The sequence below is a fragment of the Oncorhynchus gorbuscha genome, linkage group LG24 (genome assembly GCF_021184085.1).
Source record: "Oncorhynchus gorbuscha isolate QuinsamMale2020 ecotype Even-year linkage group LG24, OgorEven_v1.0, whole genome shotgun sequence".
Classification (NCBI taxonomy): domain Eukaryota; kingdom Metazoa; phylum Chordata; class Actinopteri; order Salmoniformes; family Salmonidae; genus Oncorhynchus; species Oncorhynchus gorbuscha.
Window position 1 is genome coordinate 55,301,955 of NC_060196.1, and position 27,033 is coordinate 55,328,987.

At 44.2% G+C, this 27,033-nt stretch overlaps 1 protein-coding gene across 1 annotated transcript in view; it reads right to left on the bottom strand.

Moving 5' to 3' along the window:
• LOC124012727 (CUB and sushi domain-containing protein 3-like) overlaps positions 1-27,033 on the bottom strand; it is an 849,083-nt gene that overhangs the window by 736,489 nt on the left and 85,561 nt on the right. The window contains exon 2 of the mRNA XM_046326635.1: positions 6,491-6,713. Within this exon, the coding sequence (XP_046182591.1) occupies positions 6,491-6,713 (223 nt within the window). The remainder of the gene's footprint in view (positions 1-6,490; positions 6,714-27,033) is intronic.

Sequence of the window (27,033 nt, forward strand, 5' to 3'; positions counted from 1 at the left end):
GAGGCCGTAGAAGGGCAACAACCCAGCAGCATGACTGCTACCTCCGCTTTTGTGCAAGGAGGAGCAGGAGGAGCACTACCAGAGGCCTGCAAAATGACCTCCAGCAGGCCACAAATGTGCATGTGTCTGCTCAAATGGTCAGAAACAGATTCCATGAGGGTGGTATGAGGGCTTGATGTCCACAGGTGGGGGTTGTGCTTACAGCCCAACACCGTGCAGGACATTTGGCGTTTGCCAGAGAACACCAAGATTGGCAAATTCGCCACTGGCGCCCTGTGCTCTTCACAGATGAAAGCAGATTCACACTGAGCACGTGACAGACGTGACAGTCTGGAAACGCCGTGGAGAACGTTCTGCTGCCTGCAACATCCTCCAGCATGACCGGTTTGACGGTGAGTCAGTCATGGTGTGGGGTGGCATTTCTTTGGGGGGCCGCACAGCCCTCCATGTGCTCGCCAGAGATAGCCTGACTGCCATTAGGTACCGAGATGAGATCCTCAGACCCCTTGTGAGACCATATGCTGGTGCGGTTGGCCCTGGGTTCCTCCTAATGCAAGACAATGCTAGACCTCATGTGGCTGGAGTGTGTCAGCAGTTCCTGCAAGAGGAAGGCATTGATGCTATGGACTGGCCTGCCCGTTCCCCAGACCTGAATCCAATTGAGCACATCTGGGACATCATGTCTCGCTCCATCCACCAACGCCATGTTGCACCACAGACTGTCCAGGAGGATGCTTTAGTCCAGGTCTGGGAGGAGATCCCTCAGGAGACCATCCGCCACCTCATCAGGAGCATGCCCAGGTGTTATAGGGAGGTCATACAGGCACGTGGAGGCCACACACACTACTGAGCCTCCTTTTGTCTTGTTTTAAGGACATTACATCAAAGTTGGATCAGCTTGTAGTGTGGTTTTCCACTTTAATTTTGAGTGTGACTCCAAATCCAGACCTCAATGGGTTGATACATTTGATTTCCATTGATAATTTTTGTGTGATTTTGTTGTCAGCACATTCAACTATGTAAAGAAAAAAGTATTTAATAAGAATATTTCAATCATTCAGATCTAGGATGTGTTATTTTAGTGTTCCCTATATTTTTTGAGCAGTGTATTTCCTTCAGATTACACAGATACACAAACAATATATACGTATATTTTACCTTTATTTAACTAGGCAAGTCAGTTAAGAACAAATTCTTATTTTCAATGACGGCCTAGGAACAGTGGGTTAACCTCCTTGTTCAGGGGCAGAACGACAGATTTGTACCTTGTCAGCTCGGGTGTTTGAACTTGCAACCGTCCGGTAACTAGTCCAACGCTCTAACCACTAGGCTACCCTGCCACCCCATTTATAAAAAATATATCACATTTTGATAAACTCCCATATCTATTAGGTGAAATACCACAGTGTGCCATCAGCATTATTTGTGATCTCTTGCCACAAAGGCAACCAGTGAAGATTTGTAAATTGTAAATTCAACCAATATTTATGTTTTTTAAATTTTCCCTTTTGTGCTGTAACTATTTGCACATCATTAAAACACGGTATATAGACACAATATGACGTTTGATATGTCTTTATTCCTTTGTCTCTATTCCACATTTGTTTATTATCCATTTCCCTTGCTTTGTAAACGAGTGTTTCCCAAATCCCCTTAAATTGAATTGAGACAGAGAGAGAGAGATCGAGAGAGAGAGAAAAAGAAAATAGACACACTCATTGGGATACATATTTTAATATTTCAATGGGTCTGTGAATAATTCAAAAGGAAACGTTAATATTATAACATAACCTCAAATGAGTGACTGATATGTGACAATATGATGACACTGTCAGGTTGGTGGCTGCATATGAGTGCGGAGAGAAAAAAATATAGTGTGTGTGTGTGTGTGTGTGTGTGTGTGTGTGTGTGTGTGTGTGTGTGTGTGTGTGTGTGTGTGTGTGTGTGTGTGTGTGTGTGTGTGTGCTTGTGTGCGTGCGTGTGCGTGTGCATGCGCGTGTGTGCGTGCGTGCGTGTGTATTTGCGTGGTCAGTGTGCGTGCATGTGAGTGAGAAGGTAAGATGCTGTGTGTGTGTGCGAGGTGTAAAGTACTTAAGTTAAAATACTTCGATGTACTACTACTTAAGTAATTTTTTGTGGTATCTGTACATTACGTCACTATCTATATTAACACGTTTTCCTTTTATGTTTAATTCACTACATTCCTCAAGAAAATCTAACTTTTTTCTCCTTCATTTTCCCTGACATTTAGAATGCTCAGGAAGGACAGCAATATGGTCTGATACAAACACCTTTTAAATATAATGCATTGTCATCCCTACTGTCTCTAACCTGCGGACTCACTAAAAACAAATCATGTGTTTTGTAACTTATTTGTATGTCTGAGTGTTGGAGTTGTGCCCCTGGCACAATAAAAAAGAACAAATTGTGCTTCCTGGTTTGCATAATATAAGGAATTTGATGTATAGCATTTGCTTTTACTTAAGTATGACAATTTAATACTTTTCCCACCACTGTACTTTTAAGTGCATTTAAAATAAGATACTTTTAGACGTTTACTCAAGTAGCATTTTACTAGGTGACTTAATACATTTTCTATTAAGGTATCTATACTTTTACTCAACTATGACGATTGGGTACTTTTTCTACCAATGTGTGCGTGTGTGTGTTTTAGCGTGTGTGTGTGTACCTGTGTTTTAGCGTGTGTACATATGAGTGAGGTGTGTGTGTGTGTGTGTGTGTGTGTGTGTGTGTGTGTGTGTGTGTGTGTGTGTGTGTGTGTGTGTGTGTGTGTGTGTGTGTGTGTGTGTGTGTGTGTGTGTGTGTGTGTGTGTGTGTGTGTGTGTGTGTGTGTGTGTGTGTGTGTTTTCCAGCAGGTGTGCACTCGTGTGTTGGAGGACGACGTAATTTGCCAGAGCTGTTGTTTGCTGCAGAGCCTTTTATAAAGCCCATGGAAGTTGATTTATTGTGCAGCATTCATTAGGAGGCTGACACTTCAAAATTTATGCAAAAGTAGGTCACAGAGTATCGATCAAGAGCCCTGATCTGGAACATAGTGTGTGTGTGTGTGTATGTCTCCCTCCTCGACAAGGCCAAATGAAAATACTGTAACTAAGGCCCTCTTAATGCACTCACAATCCCCTCTCAACAAACCCTCATACACACCCTCTCAACACACAGCACACACACTAATTGCACTTAGGCCCCACATTAAACTCTCTACGTTCACAGGGGAGAGACCAGACCAGAGGTAACATAACATTCCTTAATGAAGTCAGATACCAAATCAAATTACAAACTGTTATTAATAGTTAAGGTGTTTACATTCTACCTATCCATGTCAGATCTAAATATGGAGGTGGTTATCAAATACTAATAATTCTAATAATATGGGGTACTATCTAACAAGAGCAACCAATCAGTGGAGGGAAGGAAGGAGAGAGAGAGGGAGGTAGAGCGAGAGAGAGGGACAGGGAGGGAGAGAGAGTAGGAGGGAGAGGGAGAGAGGGAGGTAGAGTGAGAGAGGGACAGGGAGGGTGGGAGAGACAGAGAGTGAGGGAAGGTGGGAAGGAGAGAGAGAGGGAAGGAGGGAGAGAGGGTGATGATGGTGACACTGCCTCTGATTGCAGAGACAGGATTTAAAGTAGGGGGTAAAGTATGAACATAGTATTTGTCTCTTACAGAGAGGAACACGGTCGATGCAGAGTGTGACCCACAGGGAGAAGCTCAGCCAGCCTGACAGCAAATACCTGCATTGTGTGTGTGTGTGTGTGTGTGTGTGTGTGTGTGTGTGTGTGTGTGTGTGTGTGTGTGTGTGTGTGTGTGTGTGTGTGTGTGTGTGTGTGTGTGTGTGTGTGTGTGTGTGTGTGTGTGTGTGTGTGTGTGTGTGTGTGTGTGTGTGTGTGTGTGTGTGTGTTTGTGTCTATCTGTCTTCAGAACTCTGCCTGTTAGAGTATATTTACTCCTTTAACTGTTTACATCACCTCCTTCCCTCTGAGGTGTCTAGTCTCCTCCTTCCCTCTGGGGTGTCTAGTCACCTCCTTCCCTTTAGGGTGTCTAGTCCCCTCCTTCCCTCTGGGGTGTCTAGTCACCTCCTTCCCTCTGAGGTGTCTAGTCTCCTCCTTCCCTCTGAGGTGTCTAGTCTCCTCCTTCCCTCTGGGGTGTCTAGTCTCCTCCTTCCCTCTGAGGTGTCTAGTCTCCTCCTTCCCTCTGAGGTGTCTAGTCTCCTCCTTCCCTCTGAGGTGTCTAGTCTCCTCCTTCCCTCTGAGGTGTCTAGTCTCCTCCTTCCCTCTGAGGTGTCTAGTCTCTCTCCTTCCCTCTCTGTCTCCTCCTTCCCTCTGAGGTGTCTAGTCTCCTCCTTCCCTCTGAGGTGTCTAGTCTCCTCCTTCCTCTGAGGTGTCTAGTCTCCTCCTTCCCTCTGAGGTGTCTAGTCTCCTCCTTCCTCTGGGTGTCTAGTCTCCTCCTTCCCTCTGGGGTGTCTAGTCTCCTCCTTCCCTCTGAGGTCTAGTCTCCTCCTTCCCTCTGGAGTGTCTAGTCTCCTCCTTCCCTCTGAGGTGTCTAGTCTCCTCCTTCCCTCTGGGGTGTCTAGTCTCCTCCTTCCCTCTGGGGTGTCTAGTCTCCTCCTTCCCTCTGGGGTGTCTAGTCTCCTCCTTCCCTCTGGGTGTCTAGTCTCCTCCTTCCCTCTGGGGTGTCTAGTCTCCTTCCTTCCCTCTTCCCTCTGGGGTGTCTAGTCTCCTCCTTCCCTCTGGGGTGTCTAGTCTCCTCCTTCCCTCTGGGGTGTCTAGTCTCCTCCTTCCCTCTGGGGTGTCTAGTCTCCTCCTTCCCTCTGGGGTGTCTAGTCTCCTCCTTCCCTCTGGGGTGTCTCCTCCTTCCCTCTGGGGTGTCTAGTCTCCTCCTTCCCTCTGGGGTGTCTAGTCTCCTCCTTCCCTCTGGGGTGTCTAGTCTCCTCCTTCCTCTGGGGTGTCTAGTCTCCTCCTTCCCTCTGGGTGTCTAGTCTCCTCCTTCCCCTCCTCTGAGGTGTCTAGTCTCCTCCTTCCCTCTGAGGTGTCTAGTCTCCTCCTTCCCTCTGGGGTGTCTAGTCTCCTCCTTCCCTCTGAGGTGTCTAGTCACCTCCTTCCCTCTGGGGTGTCTAGTCTCCTCCTTCCCTCTGAGGTGTCTAGTCTCCTCCTTCCCTCTGGGGTGTCTAGTCTCCTCCTTCCCTCTGGAGTGTCTAGTCACCTCCTTCCCTCTGGGGTGTCTAGTCTCCTCCTTCCCTCTGGGGTGTCTAGTCTCCTCCTTCCCTCTGGGGTGTCTAGTCACCTCCTTCCCTCTGGGGTGTCTAGTCACCTCCTTCCCTCTGGGGTGTCTAGTCACCTCCTTCCCTCTGAGGTGTCTAGTCTCCTCCTTCCCTCTGAGGTGTCTAGTCACCTCCTTCCCTTTGGGGTGTCTAGTCACCTCCTTCCCTCTGGGGTGTATAGTCACCTCCTTCCCTCTGGGGTGTCTAGTCATTTTTCTCCACATGCTTTTTTAAATTGTTTGGCGGTTTTTGATTCAATTGAACATGTTCCACATGGAGGGTAGTGCTATTAGAGGAGGTGACGTGCTATTAGAGGAGGTGACGTGCTATTAGAGGAGGTGACGTGCTATTAGAGGAGGTGACGTGCTATTAGAGGAGGTGACGTGCTATTAGAGGAGGTGACGTGTGTGTCAAATCAAATCTAAATGTATTTGTCTCATGCTTCGTAAACAACAGGTGTAGACAAACAGTGAAATGCTTAATTACTTCATTTCCAACAATGCAGAGTTAAATATAAAGATAGCTCTGATAGCCATGATGAAACCGGGGCTTTATAAGCCGCTTCGCCAGTTACCACAGTCCCCCTAATGAATGACTAGAATGTTCAAAGCTAATGAGGGTTCCGAGGGCACAGAAAACATTCCAATCAAACAGCAAGGTTTTGAAAGGAAAGTATCTGCTGTGTATTAGCACAGGTTAATGGGACCCGGAGTAATTACAATAACCAGCTAATTGGACAGAGCTGTTCCATTTTCTCTGCCTTAATCACCTGGTGTGATTTCTCAGTGGCGGCTTTAATTCGGTCAAACTGCCGGAGCGATCTTGTATCCATGTAAGCAACAAATTACAATGGAATGATTTGGACTGATCTCTTTCCCAGTGATCAAACGTGTTCGGAAATGAGTGAGAGAGTTCTGCCTGCTCTGATAGAAGAAGCTGCTGGGCTTCCATTTTAGATTAGAATGGGCTAATCAGGTTATCCAAGACCATATCACTCTCAAAGTCCGCTCTGCTCTGACGAAAGTCTTGCGTGAAATGAACAGTGTAAGTAGCATACTCATCTATCTTTTAAAATGTCAACCCTAAAGCTGAAAATCCTATATTCAGCTACTAGAAGAAAAGAAGAAGCAGGATTTTATCAGACAGGGATTGAAGAATTAAGGCAAGGAGATATATAGAAATAAGAAATGAACATGGTATTAAAATGGCACCCACCTCGTCCTGAAGTTCACCGGATGAGGATGTCCATCGTAAAGCGATAAAAAGTCATACTCCTCCTCCACAGCGAAGGACTGAAAGACAATTTGAATTCGGTTCCCCTCCTCTGCTACAATAACCCATGTACAGTTAGCCCCATTGGGGTACCCATACGGAAAACCTGGGCTTTCAATGGTGCCATTACGACCTTTCAGCATCCCACCACACGTATATATGAAACCTGGAGAGGAGAGAGGAGATGACAGATGAGCATTATTTGGGAGGCGTCCATATAATTGACTCATAGTGCACATAACAAGCAACACAACGATGTAATCACTGCGGTATAGTTATCACCATTATGCCGGAAAAACAGAGATTTGACCAAAAAAAGCAGAGTAAAAAATAACCACAACTTTACCGCACAAAAACATATATGTGGATAAACTAAACTCAGATACAGTGTTCCTCTGTAGCTCAGTTGGTAGAGTATGCCTCTCTTCGATTCTCGGGGGACCACTCATACATACAACATTTATGCACAACTGACTGTAAGCCACTTCGGATGAACGCGGCTGCTAAGTGGCATATATTACTTAAGTGATAATGCCCTCGAAGCTGTTGTTTGGAGGATATACTGGCATGGGTGTTGTTAACCGTGACAATATATCCTCTAAACAGAGGCTTTGAGGGCATTATCACTTTTATACAACGGTTTACCAACATATTCAAATACTGATTAGCATATTTTCACAAAAACTTTGTGATGAATTTATTCAGACTATTTCATCCTTTCATGAAAAACAAATGTAGGGTTGCTACCCAAGCCGGCTAGTCATTCGTTCTATTGGTTCGATGGTCAAAGACGCGACCCAGTCGTTCAGTCTTTTTGTTCTGTATCTATGGATGTGACCCAGTCGTTCGTTTTAAATGTTCCATTGCCAAACAGGCTGGCAACATTTTCATCCCTTGCTTGCTAACTAGCCAACTAAGGCTAACTTACAGTCACGCCAAACAGGCTGGCAACATTTTCATCCCTTGCTTGCTAACTAGCCAACTAAGGCTAACTTACAGTCACGCCAAACAGAGCAGACAGAATAACAACAGTCGCTGCATTTGTTTAAGCTTTTTTATAGTGAGATTTATTTGGATAAATCCATAACAACGAGCTAATGAGGCACAATTTTGCCTAGCATTGAAAATGTGCTTTCTTGTTAGGACAATGTTGTTCAGAGGAGATAGCAAACAACGCAACTAACATAATAGCTTCAAACTGAAGCTGGAAAGATGGAAAACTAGCTTGTTTCAATGGACATAAAAGTGATGCCAGCTGATTCATGATTTGGGCTAGCTGAGAAACACTGCCTGCCTCTCTCTCTTGTCCCGACCACTACAAGTTCACTAATATGGGACAGTTGAAGATCGAATTTGAATATTGAAACAATGTTGCAAATGACGGAGAGACAGACAGCAGGTTTATACACATCTCTGGTCTAGAAAACTAAATGTTAGTCTGAAAGAAATGTGAGATAATGTCTAGATGCTTTTTATAGTGGAGATCAAGTTCACCAAGTGACTGGTTAGGCTGATGAGACAGTGGATAGCTCGGTCATATTGAACAGTAAATAGGCATTGTAAAGTCATAGATTTCATTTAGCCGATGGTAACTTGTGGAATAGACATTGGCTGGAATGCGCTTTTAACCAATCAGCATTCAGGATTATATCCGCCATTGTATAAAGTCTGTTATAAAATGGGTGGTTCGAGCTCTGAATGCTAATTGGCTGACAGCCGTGGTATATCAGACCGTATACCATGGGAATGATAAAAACATTTATTTTTGCTCCACTAATTACTTTGGTAACTAGTTTATAATAGTTTATAATAGCACTAAGGCACCTCGGAGGGTTTGTAGTATATGGCCAATATACCACGGCTGAGGCCTGTATCCAGGCACTCCGCGTTGCGTTGTGCAAGGGAACAGCCCTTAGCCGTGCTATATTGACTATATACCAAACCCCCCCAGGCTTTATTGCTTAAATATACCACGGCTGTCAGCCAATCAGCATTCAGAGCTCAGACCACCCAGTTTATATTACAGTACATATAGTAATACAACCTTTTAGAAATAATACTGTATGGCTCATCTAAAAGCATATTGATAAAGATACAGATAAAATATAGTGCAACCCTTTCCAAAAACCCTGCTGTACTGCTATATACCGTATGTAGCAGGTACCTGATCGGGAGTCTAGCAGTGTGCTCTTGCTGCATACAGTGACACAGACACACAAACACCATGTCCTGCATGGGGAGAGCCAGCAGGCCGCCACAATCACGCCCAGCATGCCGTCCCTAGAATATCAGTCTCAGCTAGATGCATGTCCAATGCCATGCTGTGTACTATGCTTTACTTTGGGAGGAAGACTTGCTCTGCTATTTACACACAGAGAACTTTCACAACACCACTACTGCACTGCTGCATTAAACACGTTCTCATGGTCCAGAATGCATGGTTCCTCTGGGCTTGAAGTAAAACACACTCATGATTCAATATTACAGTTCTTGGAGACTGTAACCTTGGATCTCAGTAACCCTAGGTTAGCATAACCATGGGTCAGAATAACCCTGGGTCAGAATAACCCTGGATCAGAATCACCCTGGATCAGAATCACCCTGATTCAGAATAACCCTAGATCAGAAGAGTCCTGGATCAGAATAACCCTGGGTCAGAATAACCCTGGGTCAGAATAACCCTGGATCAGAAGAGTCCTGGATCAGAATAACGCTCGGTCAGAATAACCCTGGGTCAGAATAACCCTGGATCAGAAGAGTCCTGGATCAGAATAACCCTGGGTCAGAATAACCCTGGGTCAGAATAACCCTGGATCAGAAGAGTTCTGGATCAGAATAACCCTGGATTAGAATAACCCTGGGTCAGAATAACCCTGGGTCAGAATAACCCTGGATCAGAAGAGTCCTGGATCAGACTAACCCTGGATCAGAATAACCCGGGATCAGAAGAGTCCTGGATCAGAATAACCCTGGATCAGAATAACCCTGGATCAGAAGAGTCCTGGGTCAGAATAACCCTGGATCAGAAGAGTCCTGGATCAGAAGAGTCCTGGGTCAGAATAACCCTGGGTCAGAAGAGTCCTGGGTCAGAATAACCCTGGATCAGAAGAGTCCTGGATCAGAATAACCCTGGGTCAGAATAACCCTGGATCAGAATAACCCTGGATCAGAAGAGTCCTGGGTCAGAAGAGTCCTGGGTCAGAATAACCCTGGATCAGAAGAGTTCTGGGTCAGAATAACCCTAGGTCAGAATAACCCTGGGTCAGAAGAGTCCTGGGTCAGAAGAGTCCTGGGTCAGAATAACCCTGGGTCAGAATAACCCTGGGTCAGAAGAATGCCTAATGGTAGAAGCACTTTTGCCAGCCCTGTGGCCTTCGTGGTATAATGGCTTCAGAATGGCTGACCTCCAGATGATCTATACAGACTCCAGGCCTCCATGAACCCTGGTTTTCTTTCGGCTTTGAGTTATGCTCAATCAAAACAGTGACCGATGCCAGTATATTAATGGGAATTCACTGTTATATTCTAGGTTTATTAATGGTATTATATTCTAGGTTCATTAATGGTATCTTATTCTAGGTTTATGAATGGGAATTCAGTATTATATTCTAGGTTTATTAATGGTATTATATTCTAGGTTTATGAATGGGAATTTGGTATTATTATTGAAGGTTTATTAATGGTGTTATATTCTACGTTTATTAATGGAATTATATTAATAGGTTTATTAATGGTATTATATTCTAGGTTTATTAATGGTATTATATTCTATGTTTATTAATGGAATTATATTCATAGGTTTATTAATGGTATTATATTCTAGGTTTATTAATGGTATTATATTAATAGGTTTATTAATGGTGTTATATTCTACGTTTATTAATGGTATTATATTAATAGGGATATTAATGGTGTTATATTCTACGTTTATTAATGGTATTATATTAATAGGTTTATTAATGGTATTATATTAATAGGTTTATTAATGGTGTTATATTCTACGTTTATTAATGGTATTATATTAATAGGGATATTAATGGTGTTATATTCTACGTTTATTAATGGTATTATATTAATAGGTTTATTAATGGTATTCTATTAATAGGTTTATTAATGGTGTTATATTCTACGTTTATTAATGGTATTATATTAATAGGGATATTAATGGTGTTATATTCTACGTTTATTAATGGTATTATATTAATAGGTTTATTAATGGTATTATATTAATAGGTTTATTAATGGTGTTATATTCTACGTTTATTAATGGTATTATATTAATAGGGATATTAATGGTGTTATATTCTACGTTTATTAATGGTATTATATTAATAGGGATATTAATGGTGTTATATTCTACGTTTATTAATGGTATTATATTAATAGGTTTATTAATGGTATTATATTCTAGGTTTATTAATGGTATTATATTCTAGGTTTATTAATGGAATTATATTAATAGGTTTATTAATGGTATTATATTCTAGGTTTATTAATGGTATTATATTCTAGGTTTATTAATGGTATTATATTCTAGGTTTATTAATGGTATTATATTCTAGGTTTATTAATGGTATTATATTCTAGGTTTATTAATGGTATTATATTCTACAGTGGCTTGCCAAAATATTCACTCCCCTTGGCATTTTTCCTATTTTGTTGCCTTACAACCTGGAATTAAAATAGATTTTTTGGGGGGGGTTGTATCATTTCATTAACACAACAAGCCTACCACTTTGAAGATGCACTATATTTTTTATTGTGAAACCAGCGAGAAATGTGAAAAAAAGAAAACGTGAGCGTGCATAACTATTCACCCCCCCAAAGTCAATACGTTGTAGAGCCAGCTTTTCCAGCAATTACAGCTGCAAGTCTCTTGGGGGAATGTCTCTATAAGCTTGGCACATCTAGCAACTGCGATTTCTACAAATTCTTCAAGGCAAAACTGATCCAGCTCCTTCATGTTGGATGGGTTCCGCTGGTGTCTCAATTGGATTGAGGTCTGGGCTTTGACTAGGCCATTCCAAGACATTTAAATGTTTCCCCATAAACCACTCAAGTGTTGCTTTAGCAGTATGCTTAGGATCATTGGAAGGTGAACCTCTGTCCCAGTCTCAAATCTCTGGAAGACTGAAACAGGTTTCCCTCAAGCATTTTCCTGTATTTAGCGCCATCCAACATTCCTTCAATTCTGACCAGTTTCCCAGTCCCTGCCGATGAAAAACATCATGGTGTTCTCGTGGTGATGAGAGGTGTTGGGTTTGCGCCAGGCATAGTGTTTATCTTGATGGCCAAAAAGCTCAATTTTAGCCTCATCTGACCAGAGTACATTATTCCATATGTTTGGGGAGTCTCCCACTTTGCCTTTTTTGCAAACACTTTAAGCAATGGCTTTTTTTCTGGCCACTCTTCTGTAAAGCCCATCTCTGTGGAGTGTATGGCTTAAAGTGGTCCTATGGACAGATACTCCAATCTCTGCTGTGGAGCTTTGCAGCTCCTTCAGGGTTATCTTTGGTCTCTTTGTTGCCTCTCTGATTAATGCCCTTCTTGCCTGGTCTGTGAGTTTTGGTGGGCAGCCCTCTCTTGGCAGGTTTGTTATGGTGCCATATTCGTTCCATTTTTTAATAATGGATTTAATGGTGCTCCGTGGGATGTTCAAAGTTTCTGATATTTTTTATCACCAAACCCTGATATGTACTTCTCCACAACCTTGTCCCTAACCTGTTCGTAGAGCTCCTTGGTCTTCATGGCGTCGCGTGCTTGGTGGTGCCACTAGCTTAGTGGTGTTGCAGACTCTGGAGGCTTTCAGAACAGGTGTATATATACTGAGATCATGTGACAGATCATGTGACACTTAAAGTCCACCTGTGTGCAATCTAACTAATTATGTGACTTCTGAAGGTAATTGGTTGCACCAAATCTTATTTAACCAGTTGGATTTAGGGGGGCGCTATTTACATTTTTGGATGAAAAACGTTCCCGTTTTAAACAAGATATTTTGTCACGAAAAGATGCTCGACTATGCATATAATTGACAGCTTTGGAAAGAAAACACTCGTTTCCAAAACTGCAAAGATATTGTCTGTGAGTGCAACAGAACTGATGTTAAAGGCGAAACCCAGATAAAAATTCAATCAGGAAGTGCAGGACAGACGGGCGACTCTGGCAGCTCAGGACAGACGGGAGACTCTGGCAGCTCAGGACAGACGGGAGACTCTGGCAGCTCAGGACAGACGGGAGACTCTGGCAGCTCAGGACAGACGGGAGACTCTGGCAGCTCAGGACAGACGGGAGACTCTGGCAGCTCAGGACAGACGGGAGACTCTGGCAGCTCAGGACAGACGGGAGACTCTGGCAGCTCAGGACAGACGGGAGACTCTGGCAGCTCAGGGCAGGGGAAGACTCTGGCAGCGCTGGGCAGGGGGAAGACTCTGGCAGCGCGGGACAAGCGGGAGCACCTGTAGGGACGGAGAGACAGCCTGGGGCTGCCACCGGAGGGCTGGTGCATGGTGGTGGCACTGGATAGACCGGACCGTGAAGGCGCACTGGAGGTCTCGAGCACCGAGCCTGCCCAACCCTACCTGGCTGAATGCTCCCCGTAGCCAGGCCAGTGCGGCAAGGTGGAATAGCCCGCACTGGGCTGTGCTGGCGAACTGGGGACACCATGCATAGGGCTGGTGCCATGTACCCCGGCCCGAGGAGACGCACTGGAGACCAGATGCGCTGAGCCGGCTTCATGGCACCTGGATCGATGCCCAACCTAGCCCGGCCGACACAAGGCGCTGCTATGTACCACACCGGGCTATGCCTGTGCACCGGGGACACCGTGCGCCTCACGGCATAACACGGTGCCTGCCTGGTCCCTCTCTCTCCACGGTAAGCACAGGTGTTGGCGCAGGTCTCCTACCTGACTTCGCCACACTCTCCGTGTACTCCCCCCCCAAAACTTTTTGGGGCTGCCTCTTGCGCTTCCAGCCGCGCTGCCGTGCTGACTCCTCATACCACCGCCTCTCGGCTTTTGCTGCCTCCAGCTCAGCCTTGGGGTCGCGATATTCTCCAGCCTGTGCCCAGGGTCCCTTTCCGTCCAGAATCTCCTCCCATTTCCAGGAGTCATGAGATCACTGCTGCTCCCCTTTACCACGCTGCTTAGTCCTTTGGTGGTGGGTGTTTCTGTAACGGCTGTCTTCCTCCTCCGACGACGAGGAGGAGTAGTAAGGATCGGAGGACCAATGCGCAGCGTGGTACGTGTTCATGCTCTTTATTAAAACAAGTGAACACTGAAACAAAACAATAAACAACACGTGAAATATCCAACTGAAACAGTTCCGTGTGGAACACAGACATAGAAAATAATCACCCACCAAACACAAGTGGGAAAATGCTACCTAAGTATGATTCTCAATCAGAGACAACTAATGACACCTGCCTCAGATTGAGAACCATACCAGGCCAAACGCAAAACACAACATAGGAAACGGAATATAGACAACCCACCCAACTCACGCCCTGCCCTAACCATACTAAAACAAAGACAAATCAAAGGAACTAAGGTCAGAACGTGACAATTACATGAAATCCAAGTAAAAATCAATTTAATTTACAGGTTGTAATGCAACAAAATAGGAAAAATGCCAAGGAAGATGGATACTTTTGCAAGGCACTGTATGTCTATTAATGGTATCATATTTTAATTATTAAGGGTATTATAATCCAGATAATTATTGGTATTATATTGTAGATAATTAATGGTATTATATTGTATGTGTATTAATGTCACGTTCATCGCATAGAGGAGACCAAGGCCCAGCGTGATATGAATACATTCTTCTTTAAATAAAGAAAAAACACTAAACAAACTAACAAAACGAATGTGAGCGCTAACATGCAACTACACAGACAATAACCCACAAAACCAAAATGAAAAATTGCAACCTAAATAGGACCCACAATCAGGGACAACGATAAACAGCTGCCTCTGATTGGGAACCAATTCAGGCCACCATAGACCTACATTACCTAGACATACAAAACCCCATTGATATACAAAAACCCTAGACAGGACAAAAACACACATGCCCACCCTCGTCACACCCTGACCTGACCAAAATAATACATAAAACATTGATAACTAAGGTCAGGGCGTGACAGCGCCCCCGCTCCCCAAAGGTGGGACTCCCAACCGCAAACCTGAACTTATAGGGGAGGGTCCGGGTGGGCATCTACCCTCGGTGGCGGCTCTGGTTCTAAGAGCCGTCAGGGCGTGACAATTAATGGTATTATATTGTATATTTATTAATGGTATTATATTTTAGATTATTAATGGTATTATATTCTAGATTATTAATGGTATTATATTTTAGATTATTAATGGTATTATATTCTAGATAATTAATGGTATATTTTCGATTATTAATGGTATTATATTCTAGATAATTAATGGTATTAAATTCTAGACCTACTGTCCAGTACACACAGATATCCCCATTGGCTGGGTGGTGATGTTAAATTCATATAAATCGCTGCTGAAGATGATGCTCCCCCGAAATACGAAAGGACAGAATCAATTTGAACCCTGTCCAAGTTAATTCCAGGGGAACATACATTTTTCTGGAGGTGAAGTATGTTTGTGATCTGCTAAAGGTTGCACATAGTATCACACAGTAGTAGGGGTAGCCTTGCAGGGCATCGGTTTCTCTTGGCATTGGGGAAGTAATACACTTCAGTGATCACATATTATCCACACCGTGAGAGGAATAGATCAGGGAGCCATCTGGAGATATAGCTGCTGACAACACTGTCCTTCTCTGCATGTCTCCTTCTGCTACCAATGAGATCACACACATACGCGCACACACACACACACACACACACACACACACACACACACACACACACACACACACACACACACACACACACACACACACACACACACACACACACACACACACACACACACACACACACCAGACAGGCCCAGACAGGCCCAGACAGGCCCAGACGTGATCAGACAGGCCCAGATGTGATCAGACAGGCCCAGACGTGCCCAGACATGCTCCACCATGCTCAGTCATGTCCCGACATGCTCCGACATGCCCAGACATGCCCAGACATGCTTTTAGTATGGTACGCGGCACAGGAGGTTGGTGGCGCCTTAGTTGGGGAGGACAGGCTCGTGATAATGGCTGGAGAGGAATAAATGACATGGTATCAAACTCATCAAACACATCAAACACATGGTTACCATTCCATGCACTCCATTTCAGCCGTTACTATGAGCTGTCCTCCCCTCAGCAGCCTCCTGTGGTACACGGCATGCACGCATGGCTAACTGTCTGCTTCCTGCTCTCCCTGGTTTTTCCTGGTCTTGTTCGTGATTCGCTGTGAAGGGCCAATGTGGCTCACAGCTCTAATTGCACCACATACTGTACTGCCACGGGAGGGATGGGGCATGACAGATGAGCATATGAAGTCACAGGATGCGTACCAAATGGCACCCTGCTCCCTATTTAGTGCACTACTTTGAACCAGGGCCCATCGGGCTTGGGTCAAAAGCAGTGTATTATATAGGGAATACGGTGCCATTTGGGGTACACCCACACAGCCACAGACATCCAGTAGCAACTGTTGAGTGTTAATAGGTCTGGACGCAATCAACGCCCGAACAGACAGAGGAGTATGTGGGGGGTAAAGTCGTTGAGGATTGCCTGGGACTCAAACATTGGGGGAGCTAGCGTTTGTTGACATGTTTTGTCATTGGAATCGTTAGCTAGCCCGAGAAGGTGAAAAGCTACCATTGTTGGGAGGACGTCACTATAGAAATCTGGATGAAATATGACAACAGTCCAGACAAAAGTCTGCTTAAAATTAGCAAGCGCATTTAACTTTACAGTAGTACAGGCATAGTGTCACGGATCCCTCCGGAACTTTCATTATGCACAACTGGCCCCTATTCCCAGTGATTAGTAATTGTATAAGTGTGCCCTTGGTTTACCATTGTCCTGTCTATTATTGTTACAATGTCTGTTGGTTCATATGAGTACCTGTGCTGTGTGTTTTGGCTTTCGTGCCATTGTGGTTTGCCTAGATGATTACTGGTCTCGGCCCGTGTGTTAATCATTGTGCGCTTGTGTTTTTTATTCGAGGTACTCCTCGCTCTTTTGTTTGGGTTTCTACCCTTTGTTTTGTATAGTGTTTGTTTGGTCTTCGTCCCCGTGCCTTTACACAGCACTCCGTAATTTGGGTGCAATAAAAAAAACTATTACGCATTCCTGCGCCTGTCTCCCGAATCATTCATACCAAGTGTGACACGTAGTGATTATTGAAAATAATATACTGCAGAGAGGGGGGGAGAGAGAGAGGGGGAGAGAGAGAGAGGGGGAGAGAGAGAGGGGGAGAGAGAGAGGTGTACTATTTATCCTGTCCACCACTCCCCTTAAGGGTTACTCCATGTAAGGGTGGTGAAAGGAGGGCTTTTTCACCGACTGTGTGAACGCTGTGGAGCTATCTAGAACCTATGTGAGCCCGGGATATGAATGATGAATCATCATGGTCATGGACGCCAGTTCGATTTTTTTGGAGGAGGGAGATTTCCAGATGTTTTTTCTGGATTTAAGACGATGAAGCAGTTTATAGTGGAAACATCCCTATCTTCCTGCAGTCTCTTTTCCATCTCATTTACCAATACACAGTTTCCAATTAACGAGTGCAATGCGGAATCCACCTACGTCTAGAGGGAGCTTTTTAAAACCACCTCAGAGGCTCAACGGCGCGAGCCAAGAATGACACACAAATGACACACTACTTTATGCTCTCTGGTCGAAAGTAGTGCACTATATAGGGAATAGGGTGCCATTTGGAACACAGACGGAAGGCAGGCATGGGATGGAAGCCGCTTAAAAGTGAGGAGCACTGCGTTGGGCGTTGGTGGTGTATAGTCCTACAGAATGACTGAACACAAACGGTTCCACAAAGCTATCTGAGAAAGATGGAGGAAGAGACACGATTAGTTTGAATAGTGCAGCTGTATACACTTAGCCAAGGACCGAGTATGCCTAATGCAGAGTATGCCTAATGCAGAGTATGCCTAATGCAGAGTATGCCTAATACAGAGTATGCCTAATACAGAGTATGCCTAATACAGAGTATGCCTAATGCAGAGTATGCCTAATGCAGAGTATGCCTAATACAGAGTATGCCTAATACAGAGTATGCCTAATGCAGAGTATGCCTAATACAGAGTATGCCTAATACAGAGTATGCCTAATACAGAGTATGCCTAATGCAGAGTATGCCTAATGCAGAGTATGCCTAATACAGAGTATGCCTAATGCAGAGTATGCCTAATGCAGAGTATGCCTAATACAGAGTATGCCTAATACAGAGTATGCCTAATACAGAGTATGCCTAATGCAGAGTATGCCTAATACAGAGTATGCCTAATACAGAGTATGCCTAATGCAGAGTATGCCTAATACAGAGTATGCCTAATACAGAGTATGCCTAATGCAGAGTATGCCTAATGCAGAGTATGCCTAATACAGAGTATGCCTAATACAGAGTATGCCTAATACAGAGTATGCCTAATGCAGAGTATGCCTAATGCAGAGTATGCCTAATGCAGAGTATGCCTAATACAGAGTATGCCTAATACAGAGTATGCCTAATGCAGAGTATGCCTAATGCAGAGTATGCCTAATGCAGAGTATGCCTAATACAGAGTATGCCTAATACAGAGTATGCCTAATACAGAGTATGCCTAATGCAGAGTATGCCTAATACAGAGTATGCCTAATGCAGAGTATGCCTAATACAGAGTATGCCTAATGCAGAGTATGCCTAATGCAGAGTATGCCTAATGCAGAGTATGCCTAATACAGAGTATGCCTAATACAGAGTATGCCTAATACAGAGTATGCCTAATACAGAGTATGCCTAATACAGAGTATGCCTAATGCAGAGTATGCCTAATACAGAGTATGCCTAATACAGAGTATGCCTAATACAGAGTATGCCTAATGCAGAGTATGCCTAATACAGAGTATGCCTAATACAGAGTATGCCTAATGCAGAGTATGCCTAATGCAGAGTATGCCTAATACAGAGTATGCCTAATACAGAGTATGCCTAATACAGAGTATGCCTAATGCAGAGTATGCCTAATACAGAGTATGCCTAGTAACAAAACACATTTCTTTCCAAGCTAAATATAACGCCTTAAAGAAGCAATCAGCAGTTGAAAAAATAACAAAGGGCCCTCCAAGCCCCTGTTTGAGTAAAAATCTGAGAGAAGGACTGGAGAAAAGTAACCACTCTTAAATTCATAGACAGGGCTATTGATGCAATGACTGACCATCCATTATATAAAATGTATAGTTTTAACCATGTTTGAGGCTATACAGTGTTTGTTTATATTTACTTTGTTTACAAGCATTGGAGTAACACAATCTTATAATTTGGGTTCTGACAGGGTACAGCAGTTGAGGTAAAGACATGAGGTATTTATAAGTTATATTCTTCAAGAATCAATGGGTACATCTCATTAATTTACAAGTTAAAAAAAACGTATGTAGCAATTGCAGATTGCACCTTTAAAGGGTGACTGACACAAAGCATCTGTGACTTGACATGATTCTAGAACACGCATTTCACAGTCCTCACCATCAGATCTGCCGTTTCCACAGACCTAATTACCAAACACCATGTTTGTCAACGTTTAGTGTCATTAACTAAACCCAGTGGCTTGCCAGCAATTAGTGACAGTGATGCTGTACTGTATGTACACATTATCCAAGCCTCAATGCACTCACATGGGCCGTTTGAACATGTTGGTCATCTACCGTCCACTCTCAACCTCCATGGCGAAAGCTGAAGGGTACGACAGGAGCTCTAAGGTAGAGGTCTGCACAACTGATTTCTTCACCCACGGTTCAACGTCCGCACCCACGGTTCCCGTCCGCACCCTCGGTTCCCTTCCGCATCCTCGGTTCCCGTCCGCACCCACGGTTCCTTTCCGCACCCTCGGTTCCCTTCCGCACCCTCGGTTCCCGTCCGCACCCTCGGTTCCCTTCCGCACCCTCGGTTCCCTTCCGCACCCACGGTTCCCTTCCGCACCCTCGGTTCCCTTCCGCACCCTCGGTTCCCTTCCGCACCCTCGGTTCCCTTCCGCACCCTCGGTTCCCTTCCGCACCCTCGGTTCCCGTCCGCACCCACGGTTCCCGTCCGCACCCACGGTTCCCTTCCGCACCCACGGTTCCCTTCCGCACCCTCGGTTCCCGTCCGCACCCTCGGTTCCCTTCCGCACCCTCGGTTCCCGTCCGCACCCTCGGTTCCCGTCCGCACCCACGGTTCCCGTCCGCACCCACGGTTCCCTTCCGCACCCTCGGTTCCCGTCCGCACCCTCGGTTCCCGTCCGCACCCTCGGTTCCCGTCCGCACCCTCGGTTCCCGTCCGCACCCTCGGTTCCCTTCCGCACCCTCGGTTCCCGTCCGCACCCTCGGTTCCCTTCCGCACCCTCGGTTCCCTTCCGCACCCTCGGTTCCCGTCCGCACCCTCGGTTCCCGTCCGCACCCTCGGTTCCCTTCCGCACCCTCGGTTCCCTTCCGCACCCTCGGTTCCCTTCCGCACCCTCGGTTCCCGTCCGCACCCTCGGTTCCCTTCCGCACCCTCGGTTCCCTTCCGCACCCTCGGTTCCCTTCCGCACCCTCGGTTCCCTTCCGCACCCTCGGTTCCCTTCCGCACCCACAGCTTTTCATACCTCACCGCTGCCACCGCTGGATTTCTTCAGACTCAAACCTGGTACCACAAGAACTGGTCACCGAACCCAACCACTATCCTTGGAATATTATATTAAGCATATGTGACTTGCTAGCCCTGGTCCCAGTAACTGTGTGCCCTACAGGCAATATCAAAATGTGCAATAATAACCTAAGAAATTACTAGAGATTCTCACGTTGCCCATTATATTAGGTTATTGGTACTGCTGGGCTACATCTGCGAATAGAATAGAAGTAGCTTGACGAGAGCAGATTTAGAGAGACCTGCACTTTCTCTTGAGCTACGTTTTATAGCCAACCTTTTAGGAGTGGGACAATTGTCAAGATGGAGATAAATATGGGTGATCAATATGTATTTCTAGGAAATGTAGTAAACGTATTGCCTAATCATATTTAGGAAGTTAATTTCATTGGGAAGATAACTGCACTTTCTCTTGAGCTACGTTTTGAATAGAGGATAAAGCCTATCTTTTAGGAGGACGATTTGCAAGCAGAGACAAATAAATGGTTATTCAATATTTATTGAAAATGAAAAGGTGCAAAGTTCGCTGACCATGGTAACCTTTCCTTTTCAATTATTATCACATTTTTGGAATGCACCTTGACTCAAGTTGGTTGAGCATCTTCCACTTCTTTCCATTATCAATATTTACAGACACTGTAGTAAACTAGAGTCTATTCATATTTAAGTACATTTTCTTGGAAAGATAACTGCTATTTGATTGTGCACCCATGCATATATAGCAGTGGAGGCTGCTGAGAGGAGAACGGCTCATAATAATGGCTGGAACTGAGCGAATGGATTGGCATCAAAAACCTGGAAACCATGGAAACCCTGTGTTTAATGTATTTGATTCCATACCATTCCACTTATTCCACTCCAGCCATTACCATGAGCCGGTCCTCCCCAATTAAGGTGCCACCAACCTCCTGTGGTATATACTCTTGGCAGTCTACTCTTGATCTCGCCCAACTCGGAAAGGAGAGGTAGGCTACTGAATTTGAAGCAGCGAATTCTGAGTGTCTGAATAATGTGACAAATATATGCTTTTAACACAATAGGTAAGCTAACGCATACAAACCAGAAAGACGACCATTGCCAAATCATCTGCGTGACAAAATCATTTTCTCAACACAAAGTTGTCTGTCTGATCGCCTGCAGCATGAAAAATGCCGACCGCACCACAATAATCTCTGTTGGATCAGCAGGACGGGACCCTCTACTCTAAAAGACCATTTATGCTTCATCTAAAAATGTGGTAGGGGGCTTTTATGGTGGGTGTGACGCAATTGCTGAGCCTCCAGAAGCATGCAGAGGCCAAAATCAAACTCTGGACCGCATCGCCTTGCACCTCTCAATCCGACATCTGGCCACTTCAGACATCGGATTGACAATGTAAAGCCTTTTAGGCCACTGCTCCTTTCAATTGCTAGTTTTGATTTCAATTTGGTCAAGTTGTCAACTAATGTAAATTCAACTGAAATCAACAAAAACATTTACCACGTCATTGGATTCAGGTTAAACAAAATAAGAAATTCCCTTTCATTGATTACTTTTTGCAAAACCAATCAGATTTCCATGTTGATTCAAAGTCATCACATTGTTTGGTTGAAATGATGTGGAAACAATGTTGATTCAACCCATCTCTCTACCTATGACTCCTGTCCTTCAGACCTGCACTGCCTCAAAAGGTGTGGAGCGTGGTATGAACAGTGGGATTCCTATTCAGAGAGAGTGAGAGAGAAAGAGAGCGAGAGAGAGAGAGATTTCCTATCATTTGTCATCACTGGTGAGAACCAGGGCGTTTTAAATCCCATCAGTCAGCTGACAGGTGCTCTGAGTGACAGAATGACCATTTTAATTAACCACAAGCGAGACAAGACAACATGGGGTGACCGCAACTCCCTCCCTACTTAACACCTAGGTAGTGATTAATAGAGAAAGCGGAGAGAACCTTACCCTTTAACCTATGACCTTGTCTCATCAGTGGATTGTCAGTCACTGTGAATGAGTGTGCTCTCAGAGCTATTTTTACATGTTGAGCTTAAATTTCACATGTGAAACCATATTTCACATACAGTGGGGAGAACAAGTATGTGATACACTGCCGATTTAATAAAATGCAAAATGAATTACTTAAAAATCATACAATGTGATTTTCTGGATTTTTGTTTTAGATTCCGTCTCTCACAGTTGATGTGTACCTATGATAAAAATTACAGACCTCTACATGTTTTGTAAGTAGGAAAACCTGCAAAATCTGCAGTGTATCAAATACTTGTTCTCCCCACTGTATATTATATTCAGAGATCATATGTTAACACCACCTTTCATGTGATGAGAATAATACACAATTGCATTTTCACATGTAAAAAAAAACTCCAAGTGAAAATCTCACTTTCACAAGTTAACATGTGAAAATCAGTCAAATCTGAAAATCAGTCACATGTGAAAATCAGTCAAATCTGAAAATCAGTCATGTGGAAATCAGTCAAATCTGAAAATCAGTCATGTGGAAATCAGTCAAATCTGAAAATCAGTCATGTGGAAATCAGTCAAATCTGAAAATCAGTCATGTGGAAATCAGTCAAATCTGAAAATCAGTCATGTGGAAATCAGTCATGTGGAAATCAGTCAAATCTGAAAATCAGTCATGTGGAAATCAGTCAGTCAAATCTGAAAATCAGTCATGTGGAAATCAGTCAAATCTGAAAATCAGTCATGTGGAAATCAGTCAAATCTGAAAATCAGTCATGTGGAAATCAGTCATGTGGAAATCAGTCAAATCTGAAAATCAGTCATGTGGAAATCAGTCAAATCTGAAAATCAGTCATGTGGAAATCAGTCAAATCTGAAAATCAGTCATGTGGAAATCAGTCAAATCTGAAAATCAGTCATGTGGAAATCAGTCAAATCTGAAAATCAGTCATGTGGAAATCAGTCATGTGGAAATCAGTCAAATCTGAAAATCAGTCATGTGGAAATCAGTCAAATCTGAAAATCAGTCACATGTGAAAATCACATTTGCAGGTTCACATGTCAGAAAAATCTCACTTTCAAACGTGGAACTGCAGATTCCCATGTTGGGTTGAAATAGTGTTATTCTCCTCAAGGGAAAAGAGGCTAATATGTTGCAGTAGCAGCAATGTTTCCACATTTGGAATAAGGGTGACCACATCTAAAAAGCTCAAATGCGGGACATGCAAACAATTTTGCATGACATTCATGGATCAGTGAACATAATACATATTTGGGGGGCAGGTTAATGGATCACGTTCAAATAGTGACATTTGTTGCTACATCCATTTTTTGGTTTATAAAATAATGCTATGTACCCATTAGTGGTGCGTGGGTCATCTGTTTGTTCACCCGCACCCAACTGCTAATAAACCATCCATAACCGGCCGACTATATGTGATCAGGTGAGCAAATAGGTGTTAATATAGAACATTCTCTATAGGCTACAGTCAAAAACGACAGGATGTTACAGTGGCAAGATTTTTTTGTTGAAGCCTGATTTAGATATGTTTCTGCCTATATATCAGCTTGTCTTTAATTAGATTAATGCATCTTCTTATCTGTCATTTATGCGTACAGTTAAACCCTAAAGTTTAGGCTTATGCACATTTTTTTTTTAATTTGACCTTTTATTTAACTAGGCAAGTCAGTTAAGAACAAATTCTTATTTTCAATGACGGCCTAGGAACAGTGGGTTAACTGCCTTGTTCAGGGGCAGAACGACGGATTTGTACCTTGTCAGCTCGGGGGCAACCTTTTGGTTATTAGTCCAACACTCTAACCACTAGGCTACCCTGCCGCCCAGATATCCTAAAATAATGAACGAAAAACCTCAATGTAGCCTATATAAACTGTATTATACATTTATGGATTTTTACAGTTATTGCTTCTCTTTATTCAACCTGCCTGCAAACCACCCGACCGTAAATCACACACAATATTGAATTACCCTTAACCCATCCCCCTGTGGATATAACCCCGGGAACTGCGGGTTATGAGTCAACCCGCCCATCAATAGTACCCATTGATTCTTGAAGAATATAATGTATAAATGCCTCATGAGCTTAGTTCAACTGTTGTACCACGTCAGAACCCAACATATAGGTTGGTTTAACTCCAATGTTTGTAAACAAAGTAAATGTAAACATACACTGTGTAGCCTAAAAACAAGGTTACAACTATAATTTTCATATGATGGATGGTCAGTCCTTGCATCCATAGCGTAGTGTGGATTTCAGAGTGTTTGCGTCTCATCAGCCCCATTCCTCAGCTTTTATCCGAAAGTGTGGCTGGGATGGCACTTTGTTAATGTTTCAATTAAGGATTACAACTTTAAACACTTTTAATAGTGTTATTATATAGTGCAATTCTCTAGTGAGTGAGTTACTTTTATTCCATTAATATCAAGCAACATTTCTGAAGTGGAGAAGAAAATTCTTAGTACTGCAAACAAAAATAATGATTTTGAAAGCTAAACATAAACCCAACGGCTGTGTGGGAACAGCAGCCACCAGCCGCAGCTCCATATCTACCTTCACTTCCGAGCTGCGATGAGTTTTCAACTACCCAGTCGGCGGATGAGAAACATTGATCCGGCTATTCCACCTCCGCCAAGGGGCAACCATCAGCATCAAATCCAAGTCTTTGTGGACTCCGGGGCCGCGGGTAATTTCATCTATCAGGACCTCGCCAGAGAACTACTAATCCCCTGCGTAAAATTCCCCATCCCTCTGCAGATTCAAGCCCTAGATGGACGCCCCATCTGCTCCGGCCAGGTGAAATATCAGACCAAGCCGATTCAACTGCAGGTCGGGCTTAACCACTCAGAGACTCAAAGGGCCCGGTTCTTCACCAAACTGGACCTCTGAAATGCTTACAATCTGGTGAGAACTGCCTTTAACACCCCTAGTGGCCACTATGAATATTTATTATCGAACGCACCAACAGTCTTCCAAGCATTGGTAAATGACACTCGTAGGGACATGTTGAATCGGTTTGTCTTTGTTTACCTCAACTACATCCTGATATTCTCAAGTCCCTTCCTGAACACATCCTGCACATCCGCCAAGTCCTGAGACACCTCTTACAGAGTCAGCTATACATCAAGATAGAGAACTGCTAGTTCCACGTATCCCAAGTCTCCTTCCTGGGCCACATTATCTCTACCGCTGGCATCCAAATGGACCCAGTAAAGGCTAAGCTGGTCACCGACTGGCCCCGTCCCGCCAAACCCAAAACAAGTCCAGCGGTTCATCGGGTTTGTCAATTTTTTACAGACGTTTTATGCACAACTTTGGTGCGGTGGCAGCGCCTTTCACGGCCCTAACCCACAAATCCCAGACCCATTTTTGTTGGACCCCAAGGCTGACAGGAGCAGTGGTGGTCCTTTCACAGTGGAACATCCAAGACAAGAAACTGCACCCATGTGCCTTTCTCTTCAAGCGATTCACTCCAGCGGAATGAAACTACGATGTAGGGCTATGGCCCTGAGGGGCGGGTGGGTGCCTGCCCGGACATCCTGGACCCGGGACTTGTTCGGGACCACATGGTGGTCACCCTGGCTCCGTGGATGGAGCCGCACCTGTCATGGTAACACCTGTCACCAGAGGGCGAGGGAGACCACCCTAGAATCTATAATGACCTTTAGGTGTTTTCTGTTACTAATTATGATTCCTTTTAAGAGAGGTGTTTTCTGTTACCCTTTGCAAAAGTTTGATTTGTTTGCTCTGTGCGTTGTCTCTGAGTGAGTTTGAGTCTTACTCTTTATTTTTTTCCCAGTTTTACTTTGTACCTTCTGTTAAATATTTTCTAGTAAATGATTTATTTACGTTTTTCCCTCAACCACTGGTTCTTCATCTGGCTCTATGTTCTGTTCCTGGGTTCTACCTCACCATGTCACAAACTTTGGTTTTGTTACCCTGGCTTTTCGCTGCCTTTTTCCATTTGCAAGATTTCCCACATTCATTCCAGCAACACAACACCCTGCATTCCACTGCTGTTTGTCTCTGAAGCTAAGCCGGTTTGTCTCTGAAGCTAAGCCGGTTTGTCTCTGAAGCTAAGCCGGTTTGTGTCTGAAGCAAAGCCGGTTTGTGTCTGAAGCTAAGCCGGTATGTGTCTGAAGCTAAGCCGGTTTGTCTCTGAAGCTAAGCCGGTTTGTCTCTGAAGCTAAGCCGGTTTGTCTCTGAAGCAAAGCCGGTTTGTCTCTGAAGTTAAGCCGGCTTGTGTCTGAAGCTAAGCCGGCTTGTCTCTGAAGCTAAGCCGGTTTGTGTCTGAAGCTAAGCCGGTTTGTCTCTGAAGCTAAGCCGGTTTGTCTCTGAAGCTAAGCCGGTTTGTCTCTGAAGCTAAGCCGGTTTGTGTCTGAAGCTAAGCCGGTTTGTCTCTGAAGCTAAGCCGGTTTGTCTCTGAAGCTAAGCCGGTTTGTCTCTGAAGCTAAGCCGGTTTGTCTCTGAAGCTAAGCCGGTTTGTCTCTGAAGCTAAGACGGTTTGTCTCTGAAGCTAAGCCGGGTTTGTCTCTGAAGCTAAGCCGGTTTGGCTCTGGTTGGTTCCTGAATGGGAGACCAAATGTTGCTGGATGTGGTGGGGAAAGAAGGATGTGAAAAATAAACATGTCAAAAAAAAGTTGAGATTTTATTTTTTTATGAGGAAAAAAGGAAAAACTTCACACGTCCGAAAAACATGTGTCAGACTCGTGA